The sequence below is a fragment of the Oncorhynchus kisutch genome, unplaced genomic scaffold (assembly GCF_002021735.2).
Source record: "Oncorhynchus kisutch isolate 150728-3 unplaced genomic scaffold, Okis_V2 scaffold1088, whole genome shotgun sequence".
Taxonomy (NCBI): domain Eukaryota; kingdom Metazoa; phylum Chordata; class Actinopteri; order Salmoniformes; family Salmonidae; genus Oncorhynchus; species Oncorhynchus kisutch.
The window spans coordinates 79656-91164 of NW_022263033.1; the positions used below are offsets into that span (position 1 = coordinate 79656).

General features: G+C 46.4%; 1 protein-coding gene across 1 annotated transcript in view; it reads left to right on the top strand.

Annotated features, from left to right (window-relative positions):
- LOC116364470 (neogenin-like) overlaps window positions 1–11154 on the top strand; it is a gene marked incomplete at its 3' end in the record, with an annotated part of 56550 nt that extends 45396 nt beyond the window's left edge. Inside the window, exons 6-8 of the mRNA XM_031817595.1 lie at window positions 5463–5697; window positions 7493–7627; window positions 11005–11154. Of these exons, the coding sequence (XP_031673455.1) occupies window positions 5463–5697; window positions 7493–7627; window positions 11005–11154 (520 nt within the window). The remainder of the gene's footprint in view (window positions 1–5462; window positions 5698–7492; window positions 7628–11004) is intronic.
- Between the last annotated feature and the right edge of the window lie 355 nt (window positions 11155–11509).

The window sequence follows — 11509 nt, forward strand, 5'->3', positions numbered from 1 at the left end:
ACAGTCCAAGGGGAATTTACTGTGTATATTAAACGTGTACACTCTTGTGATGGGAGACGAGCATGCAGGCACTCTGGGACCACGGATAGAGGGAAGGACTTTAAAGTGGCAAGGGCGGAGATTTATTAGGGGGAGGAGATGAGTGGGATGGGGGGGGCAAAAGGAGTAAGACTGACTGCTCCATGGGCCTGCTTTAGCCCTAGCAGGGAGGGAGGTTAGACCTCCTCTAGGGAGCCTACCTCTCCACCCTCACCAGATGAGTCTCTGTACACTCACTCCATCATATCCCCTGATGCCTGGAACACTAGGGGGCATCCCTAAACCCTAATCCTGCTCTCATGCTGTGACCCCCCCCCAACCACCCTCTCCACCAGATCCCCCCCTGTCCGTCCGTCCACTGCAGTTGTGTTGTCCTCCTACAGCTCCATCCCTTTATCTCACCAGCCAGAGGGTCCTCAGGCAGAAAGGAGGCCATCTCACCCCCCCCAAACCAGTCCCATCCCAAATGTTTCATCTTCCACACGTCTCTGATGCCTTAGTTCCACTTTGCTCTATTTTTAGGCCTGTTATGCAGTTAGTTGGCTCTTTGTTGACGACGAAGAAAAAATAAAGTGTCTTCCAATGAGTTGAGTGTGATCTGGCTACGCAGTTGGTAGCTATAGGTTTTCTACTTCCTGTTGAACCACCATACCACAGTACAACAAGCCCTTCACTTGTCCTTGGGTTCCCTTACTATGAGCGGTTCCACAAAATACCTTCCTTATCTGTGCTTCATAAAATAAAGAATATGCCAGATTTCCAATATGCTGCAAACACCTGTTGAAATGGTGCAGGGAGTGTAAGAAATGAATATGGAGATACCGAGAACTCATGCAGACAGCTCCACATCACCCAGAACCCATGAACTCATGTCTAACCGTAGCTCTACAGTGGACTACTTTGTTTTCTCTGTGGCGCGAGCCTCAATGAATAGCAGCTTTTAATGCCACCTTCTCAGGAGGGAAACCCCATGTGTATCATGTTACTGATCTGTGTTTTGTGCCTTGGGCAGTGGGCGTTCTGTAACCCTTATAGACTTTATAGGAAATCAGATGCCTCTCCCGTCCCTCACGACTCCCCTCACCACGTAAAAAGGTGTCAGAAACAGAAACGCTTTGTTCTTAAAGGAAAAAAGGCAGAGGTGGCCCCGAAGAGGAGGGTGGGGGAACAGCGTCCTCATCTTGATCAAGTCCAATGCTTGGCCAACCGACGAACGAGAGGAAGCAAGGGACCGGGAGATAAAGAACATGTTTCATCTGCCTCTCCATCTTTCTCGTTCCCTCCCTCATTTTTGTCTTGAAGACATTTGTCTGTCTCTTACCCGAGTTTGTATCTTTTGTCGACACATCAAGAGCCTCTCCCAATGTCACGTTCTGTCAGAATTATATTTCCTCTGATGCTATCGGCTGGAGACTAGCAAGAGAACATGGCCTCTTGAACAAATGAATGACTGAAATGGTCTTCGCTTTGCTTCCATCAGCAACCAATTGGATACGACCACACCGCGATCGTTCTCGCTTGATCAGAACCCCCCACAAACGCTGTTTCAGAACATCTCCTCAGAGGAAGCATCACGAATCAGTCAAGATCGCAGTCTGTTTGCCATCACACATGTTCTTGTTGAAGTTCTATGAAAGCTTGGATGTGTTCCTTTAGCTGCTTAACTGACCAAGACATTTCCTTTAAATCTTTTAGCTCTATCAGTATTTTTTAACCATCGTATATCAGCTCTCTCCATTTCATGTGCCATATCTCATCCTCTTCTGCTGAGGAGCGTGACCATCTCTCTTCCCTCTTTCTCTCCTCCCTCCTTCCCTCCCGGAGTTAAAAGCGCTCATTCTGTAATGAGCCATTAGTGTAGCCATGTGGCTCTGTTCAGCGACATTACATGAACCCAACCCACAGACAGAAGCAGAGACTGTTTCCTTCAATTCTGAGACTAGTTCTACCATTATGCAACACTTGGCAAGACCTCTCACTCTCCAGGTTACATAGTAGCGACTTTGAACACTGCCTGGTGACGTCACTGTTGACCTGAATCCTAAATAACCATGCTTTCTTTGTATATAACAGCAATTAGATGTTTGAAAGCCCAACAGCCGGCCAATGAGCTAAGTGTCCTGTGGGTGTACGTGTGCCGAGAGGGGACTTTCTAAAACCCACGGCCGTCTACCCGTCAGACAAAGTGGCAGCGCATTCTGCCAGTTATGTTTTCATATGCCCACAAAGTTGACGTATTGTACAACTCGTATTGACATTACTAGAAGCTTAGGCACCAGTTACTTCCCTTGTAATAAACTTGAAAAGGTACTGGAGATATTTTGTTCTAAAGAGTTCCACTGATATCATTCAGCTGCCCTGGGAAGTACAGTATGTTTCATTGTCCATTATTAAGATTCTTCTGTTATTAACAGTTTTTTTTTAACAATCTTTTTGTCTAACTCTTTCTTATACACAGTACCCAGATACCTGGTTAAGGTAGAGGATAACTTTCCTCATTAGCTCCTAATGCCAGCCATTCATTACCAGTGTCACACGCCCTAATGACACAATTAATCTACTAGAAATAGACCATAAGAACAGCTACAGTAGAAATCTAGGATTCTCCTCAATGTCTTCCTTACTGGAACTGTCCATGGCTGAGAATAGATGGAAGACTGATTGTGACCAGGAGACTGAGACATTTCCTGTTCTCTGTAATACCACGGAGACTAACATTAACAAGGAGGAGACTGAGACAGGGCCTGTTCTCTACAGTACCACTGAGACTAAGATTATGGTTTTCATCTACTTGCTGTATGCCCGGTGCCAACTTGGACATAGTGGTCCTTAGTACGTGGCCGCATGCCAGCGCCTCGCTAGGCAGCTCAGGAACCTCTCCACCCAGTTGACTGCCATCTTTCTAAACCCTTTTCTTTCCTTTATTCCTTCCCCGGCAATTTGCTCCGGGTTCTGTCTCCAACAGAATGGTAATCTCCAGCTGAGCCTTAAAGCCCAGAGGACCGAGGGGAGTGGAGCCCCGGCCCAACGGAGTATGCTTGGGTTGTATCCAGATTCATACCTTCATACCGACCTTGTGCCAAACCGGGATATTCAGTAATACCGACACAGAACACAAGGGGCGCTGTTTTCAAACCCCACTGATACTCTGAAATCCGAAGGTTAGCAATGCTAAAAAGTCCCATAGAGAATGCTAACTAAATGCTAACAAGCCTATTGTGAAGATTTTATACAGTCTGACCTAAACTACACAACTAACTCAAAAATGCTACTTACGGTTTGCTGCACACACAACAAATATAAGCCACAAGGCTCTTGATCCAAGAGGGAATTCTCTGCAGCTAGATAGTTAAATAGCTACTAAATTAGCAAACCACATGCACAACTGCAGAGCATTTAGCACATTTTTGACAGTTAACTTAATAGTTATAAGATATCTAGCTGGCAAACATTTAGTTGTGAATTCCATACTGTAATTTGATCACCTGGCACATGCTTCACAACAGTGACTCACAAGGCCCCAGTCTTTTGTCCTAGTGGGCTTGTAAACAAACACCACATGTAAACTTGATAATGAAAAATTGTGACAGGTGAAATGAACAACACGATCTTTATCTCCTAATGTATTGCACAAGTTTACTGCAGGTATTTATAATCTTTATCTCCTAATGTATTGCACAAGTTGACTGCAGGTATTTACTTAAAAAGTAGCTACAAATATTCACATTTTATAAAATTTATAAAACTTCACTTGTATTGAAAAAACGTCTCATGGCTTTTTCCAAATACCCTGGTATACGGTGTGTGTATATACGGTATACCGCCCAAGCCTAAAACGGTCTCTGACCGAGAGCGTCCTACGTACACATACAGATATACAGCTGTATAGACACACACACACACACACACACAAATGGACACACACAACTGTCATAGACATGTCAGGACTGTTTATGATATGAGGATATAACCTCTGAAAGTCACACGATTAACAGATATGTCAAATAAATAGTTCCCAATGCTTTCCCTGCAGCAGCCTAGTCACACTGACAGACTGACAGCTCACTCTGTGTACTAGTCAGTAATTGCTGTGAATGATGCCTCCTCTACATTCCGTCTAATGGCTCGTGTCGTTACAGAGAAGCTGTAGTGAAATGAACCAGACTTAATGTATTTCCTAGAGTTATGAATCAGATGGATGTATATCCTCCTCAGGCCCTCTTTGTAAAATAGCTTTATGTTTATGGAGGGAGATGGAGCCCAGGTATTCCCAGTTGTTGGCTGTTTCTGTGATTGAATATTTTGTTGATGATTAGATTGTTTACATTTTATATTGGCGTGTGTTTTTTATTATGGGAGGTGAGGAGAATTTTCTCTCAGTGCCCAAGGAAAATATGTTGTAACTTTGTAGAATGACACTTATTTATTATCTTCCCTTTACTCAGATATACAGGGGAATCAATTCCCTGTGTGTGTGTGTGTGTGTGTGTGTGTGTGTGTGTGTGTGTGTGTGTTCATTTATATGTGTAATATACAGCAAATCCCACACCACTCTGTTCAATATCCAAGGTCATGGCACTGCTGGAATCTGTCATATAAACAGATAGTCTAGTCTCCCTGAATAAGCATCTCCTCAGTGTGTCATGGTGGATAGATATACTATGGTCAGCATACATTTGCATATAGAGTTGTATTTCTCCATATATATATATACCCCATATGTTTAGTTTCTATGCATTTTGGCATTGCCCTCGACTTGATTCCTTTGACCTGCAACCAATAGAAATGCCACAGTCTCTCTGACATTCTTTCCCTGTGTTGTCTCAGTCGTCTAGAATGAAATAGAAAGCAGATATACCCATGTCTAACCACAGATTGTTCTGAGAAAGCACCAAATGACATTTTTTCACATTGCTGTGGGTAGACTGTGGAATAGCGCCAGTACAAGTGCATTAAAACATTATAGGGTGGGTTTGACAGTTGGTGTGGAGCTCTAAGGTCACACTTTGCTATGTAGAATATGTACCAAGTCTAGACTGTATTTTCTATATGTGTTCATACACCAGTCAGTGGTGTTTGTGTTGCTCCCCTCTTCCATTAGAGATGTTGTGCATGTTTAGTCTCCCTCTTTTTGTATTGTGTTTCGTTGTGATTATTCCAGCGTGATATTAGTGTGTTTTTGTGATTCCTTGTCATGCTGAGAGCTCTTTTTTTGTCACGTGGTTATTTTGTGTGTTTCTTCTGTTTTCTTTTTTGTTCTCCTTTATTTCGCTGTCCTTTCCTTTCTCTTCTTCTCTCTGTTCCTTTTGGATGCCCGCCATCCGTCCACCTCTTTCTCCTTCTCTCTCTCGCGGTCTTCTTCACCTCCCTTCACCTTCCATCCACCTGACCCCTACTCATCTCCCACCACTCCACCCTCAAAGATGTAGCCCTCCCCACCCCTCCTCCCCCCTCACTGACTCCTGACACTACTGACCATGTAACGCCAGGCTCCAGAGGTGTGGCTAACCCCACTGGCCCCACCCCTTCCGCCCCCCGTGACGTCGTGGCCTCGCTGGTCTCCACACGCTTCATCAAGCTCACCTGGCGCCCTCCTGCTGAGCCCAACGGAGAAGACCTCACCTACTCTGTCTACTTCAATCAGGAGGGTACCAACAGGTAGGGACCCTAGGCAGTACAGTATTACACACTACTCAGTGTATTATAGCAGGTAGGCCCTCTATTCAGTACAGTACATCATACACCCTGCTGAGGGCCCCTATAGCATACACCCTGCTGAGGGCCCCTATAACATACACCCTGCTGAGGGCCCCTATAGCATACACCCTGCTGAGGGCCCCTATAGCATACACCCTGCTGAGGGCCCCTATAGCATGTACACTGCTGAGGGCCCCTATAGCATGTACACTGCTGAGGGCCCCTATAGCATGTACACTGCTGAGGGCCCCTATAGCATGTACACTGCTGAGGGCCCCTATAGCATGTACACTGCTGAGGGCCCCTATAGCATGTACACTGCTGAGGGCCCCTATAGCATGTACACTGCTGAGGGCCCCTATAGCATGTACACTGCTGAGGGCCCCTATAGCATGTACACTGCTGAGGGCCCCTATAGCATGTACACTGCTGAGGGCCCCTATAGCATGTACACTGCTGAGGGCCCCTATAGCATGCACCCTGTTGAGGGCCCCTATAGCATGCACCCTGTTGAGGGCCCCTATAGCATGCACCCTGTTGAGGGCCCCTATAGCATGCACCCTGTTGAGGGCCCCTATAGCATGCACCCTGTTGAGGGCCCCTATAGCATGCACCCTGCTGAGGGCCCCTATAGCATACACCCTGCTGAGGGCCCCTATAGCATACACACTACCCAGTGTACAGGTAGACTCTTGCTATGTAATGGTGTGTAGTCTGTAAATACAATACTGTCCACTCAGTAGAAATCAAGTGATGTAGTATGGCTTGCCTTCTTTTGATAGTGTGTGCACTAACTGGGCTGTTGATAGTGTGTGCACTAACTGGGGCTGTTGATAGTGTGTACACTAACTGGGCTGTTGATAGTGTGTGCACTAACTGGGCTGTTGATAGTGTGTGCACTAACTGGGCTGTTGATAGTGTGTGCACTAACTGGGCTGTTGATAGTGTGTACACTAACTGGGCTGTTGATGGTGTGTACACTAACTGGGCTTGTTGATAGTGTGTGCACTAACTGGGCTGTTGATAGTGTGTACACTAACTGGGCTGTTGATAGTGTGTACACTAACTGGGCGTTGATAGTGTGTACACTAACTGGGCTGTTGATAGTGTGTACACTAACCGGGGCTGTTGATAGTGTGTACACTAACCGGGCTGTTGATAGTGTGTACACTAACCGGGCTGTTGATAGTGTGTACACTAACCGGGCTGTTGATAGTGTGTACACTAACCGGGCTTGTTGATAGTGTGTACACTAACCGGGCTGTTGATAGTGTGTACCTACCGGGCTGGTTGGATAAGGGTGTACACTAACCGGCTGTTGATAGTGGGTACACTACAACCGGGCTGTTGATAGTGGTACACTAACCGGCTGTTGATAGTGGGTACACTAACCGGGCTGTTGATATGGGTACACTAACCGGGCTGTTGATAGTGGGTACACTAACCGGGCTGTTGATAGTGGGTCCACTAACCGGGCTGTTGATATGTGGTACACTAACCAGGGCTGTTGAAGTGGGTACACGAACCGGAAGCTGTGATAGTGGTACACTAACCGGGCTGTTGATGAGTGTGTACACTAACCGGGCTTTGATAGTGTTACACTAACCGGGGCTGTTGATAGTGGGTACACTAACCCGGGCTGTTGATAGTGGGTACAGCTAACCCGGGGCTGTTTGATAGTGGGTACACTAACCCGGGCTGTTGATAGTGGGTACACTAACCCGGGCTGTTTGTGGTGTGTGTGTGTGTGTCTCAGGGAGCGTATCCTGAACACCAGTCGGCCAGGTGAGATGCAGGTCACCATTCAGAACCTGATGCCCGACTCCAAGTACAAGTTCCGGTGGTGGCACACAACAAGAACGGCCTGGGAGAGAGCTCTGCTGTCCTCAAGGTGGCCACCCAGGGTGAAGGTAAAACACACACACACACAGACAACATACTGTATACTCTACAAACAAACATAAACACTTACACAGGGATAAACATGAACCCAGACCACCCCCACTGTCGCTCAGAGGACTACAGTCCTCTCCTATCTAGGCCGTAGAAACATCCTCTGTAGTGGTTGTTCATTTCCTTCCAGTTACTTACCTGTGTGTGAGATGTGTGTTTAACATGACCGCCCATACTGTGGCTGAGGAAGAAGGGTGTGTGTGTGTTTGTGAGAGAGGTGTGTGTTTAAACATGGCCTCCCATACTTTGGCTGAGGGAGAAGGGTGTGTGTGTATAGTGGGGTATGGTAGGCAGGCTGAATTAAAATCCATCCTCCTTCCTTTCCAGTTCTCCAATCCGTAATACCTCCTCCGTCAAACATTGACACTGTATCCATTCACAGTGTATACAAAACTTTGACACTGTATCCATTCACAGTGTATACCAGGCCTTTTTAGGATGTTGTGACTGGAGCGTTTTCCCCTCACAGCTCTACAGTAGACATGCTAAAGGCTTCCCCCTCCATGGCACAGTGGAGGTGAACACCCTTCTATTCATTTCTCTCCTCCTCTCTCCTCATCAGGCTGGCTCAGCCTATTCATTTCTCCTCCTCTCTCCCTCACGGCTCAGCCTATCCATCTCTCCTTCTCTCTCTCTCATCAGCGCTCAGCCTATTTATCTCTCCTCTCTCTCCCTCACGGCTCAGCCTATCATCTCTCCTTCTCCTCCCTCACGGTTCAGCCTATCCATCTCTCCCTCTCTCTCCCTCATCACGGCTCCAGCCTATCCTCTCTCCCTCTCTCTCTCCCTCATCACGGCTCAGCCTATCCATCTCTCCTTCTCTGTCCCTCCCTCACGGCTCCCTATCCATCTCTCCTTCTCTCTCCCTCATCACGGCTCAGCCTATCCATCTCTCCCTCTCTCTCCCTCATCACGGCTCAGCCTATCCATCTCCTTCTCTTCTCTCTCCTCTCATCACGCTCCCTATCCATCTCTCCTTCTCACTCTCACTCCCCCATCACGGCTCAGCCTATCCATCTCTCCTTCTCTCTCCCTCATCACGGCTCAGCCTTATCCATCTCTCCTTCTCTCTCCTCACGGCTCAGCCTTATCCATCTCTCCTTCTCTCTCCCTCACGGCTCAGCCTTATCCATCTCTCCTTCTCTCTCCCTCACGGCTCAGCCTTATCCTATCTCCTTCTATCTCTCTCTCTCCCTCACGGCTCAGCCTTATCCATCTCTACTTCTCTCTGCCTCACGGCTCAGCCTATCCATCTCTACTTCTCTCTCCCTCACGGCTCACCTTATCCATCTCTCTACTTCTCTCTCCCTCACGGCTCAGCCTATCCATCTCTACTTCTCTCTCCCTCACGGCTCAGCCTATTCATCTCTCCTCCTCTCTCCCACCATCACGGCTCGGCTGTTGCCCAGTTTCTGGGTCAGTCTCTGCCTCTCTACCTGTGTCCTTTGCACCTGGCACTCCATATGTGTGCCGGCGGGAGCCTAACTACCCGTGGGGATAGCAAAGGGGGCAGCCAGTGCCAGGGACAAATTTGTCTGTCTGTCTGACAGCATCTCTTCTAGGTATAAATGAAGGTTTAAACTGTTGACCTGATTCCAAGTACCCGCCTGGACCGACCACACTGCATCCCTCACTGTATATATCTTACAGACACCTACTATATATACTGACAAATGAGAGCCTCCGTGTACTGCCAGGCATATCTGCAGCTACACAGCAACGGCACAGCAACGTACATGTTCCTTTCCCTTAGAGAAGAATTGGGGTATTTGTCAGTGAAACTGGGTCTCAAGTATTTTCCAGGCGTAGTTTGTATTACATGTAGAATCAACATGGTCTGTCTGTTAAAACACTGCTATAGGTTCCTTGTGTATATACAGTGTATTTTGATTTGTTGAACACTTTTTTGGTTACTACATGAATGTGTTATTTAATAGTTTTTAGGTCTTCACTATTATTCTACAATGTAGAAAATAGTTTTAAATTAAGAAAAACCCTTGAATGAGTAGGTGTGTCCAAATGTTTGACTCATACTGTATATACACTACCATTCAAAAGTTTGGGGTCACTTAGAAATGTCCTTGTTTTTCAAATAACTTTATTTTTGAAATGTCCATTAAAATGACATCAAGTTGATCATAATACAGTGTAGACATTGTTCATGTTGTAAACGATTATTGTAGCTGGAAACGGCAGATTTTTTATGGAATATCTACATTGGCGTACAGAGGCCCGTTATCAGCAACCATCACTCCTCCTGTTCCAATGCCACGTTGTGTTAGCTAATCCAAGTTTATCATTTTAAAAGGCTCATTGAGCATTAGAAACTCTTTTGCAATTATTAGTAGCACAGCTGAAAACTTGTTCTGATTAAAGAACAATAAAATTGGCCTTCTTTGGACTAGTTGAGTATCTGGATAGTGGCATCAGCATTTGTGGGTCCGATTACAGCTCAAAATGCTAGAAAGACCTTTCTTCTGAACCACACACATTAGCAATGTCTACACTGTTTTTCTGATCAATTTTATGTTATTTTAATGGACAAAAATTTGATTTTCTTTCAAAAACAAGGATATTTCTCAGTGACCCCCCACACTTTTGAACAGTAGTGTACATGCATACACACGTCATCCTAAACACCACAGAAGTTCTCTCTTGAGGAGACCAGGTTGGTGTAGTGATGCATTACATTTGCCACACAGCTCAGTTTCTCAGACCCTATCGTTATCCGTCTAGAGACTACATCCTCTAGTAGATGTGTGGCTCTCAGCACCTGCTACCACAGTCTTGTGTTAAACAGCTACGCCGGTCGGCACCAGAGCTGTTAATTGAATGTAATGACCCACGTCCCTGCAGAGCAAACACAATGGAAACACCCCTCTCCCTCCTCAAACACTTGGTTTAGTCCCAGCCGCTCTCTCTCGGCTAACCAATTCCAATTAACTTAATACTTCAAATAAATTCCTCTGTAAACCAAGCATGACCTTGTCTGTCCCCGCTCCCCCCTCTCACCTACTGCAATACCATGCTAGAGGGATGGTGGGATGATGTGGGGAAATGACCACAGCATGTGTGTCAGGCTTTGCGGTTTAAGAAAAAAACAGGGGGACATTCCAAATGGCAGTCTTTTCAAATTGGACAAAATTGTCTCCAAGTGATTGAATGAGAGTGTGGTTTTTGTGCAAGTGTGGTTATATGATGTGGCTTACATATGAAAAAAAATACAAATATTGAGATTTGGGGGGGAATGCCTTCCTGTGTCTTTTTATTTTGGGATTCATACTAAGTGTCCGCTGTATCCTTTGGTGTTTCCAGTGCAAGTTCCTGGCCCGCCCCCAACCTGCAGGCTGTGTCGACCACCAACCCACCTCCGTCACCCTCAGCTGGACGACCGCCCCTCACTGGTAACGGAGACGTCCTCACCTACAAGGTCTACTATATGGAGAAGGGTCTGGACCTGGACAGGTAAGACCCAGTGTGATGGTGGGGGAGTTAGATGGCCCTATATGTTTGAAATAATGATCCATCATATTCTATGAGAGAGATTAGTCTTGTGATGATATAACAACAAGACTGCCAACAAGCAAAACAGAACAGTGAAATGACCGTTGCTTTTCCCGGTTTAGCATCAGCACCATATAGCCCTTGAAGTGTCCCAGCTCGGTCACAGCCCAGTAGACTGCCTTGAAACTCCTGTTCCCCTGAAGTTCCAAAGCCTCTGCTCTATTCCCACTCTATCAGATAGCTGGCAGCACCACCACCCTCCCCATTCCCCAGTCTCCCAGCAGGCCACAGTGCAGCGCACCGCAGCACAGCCTCC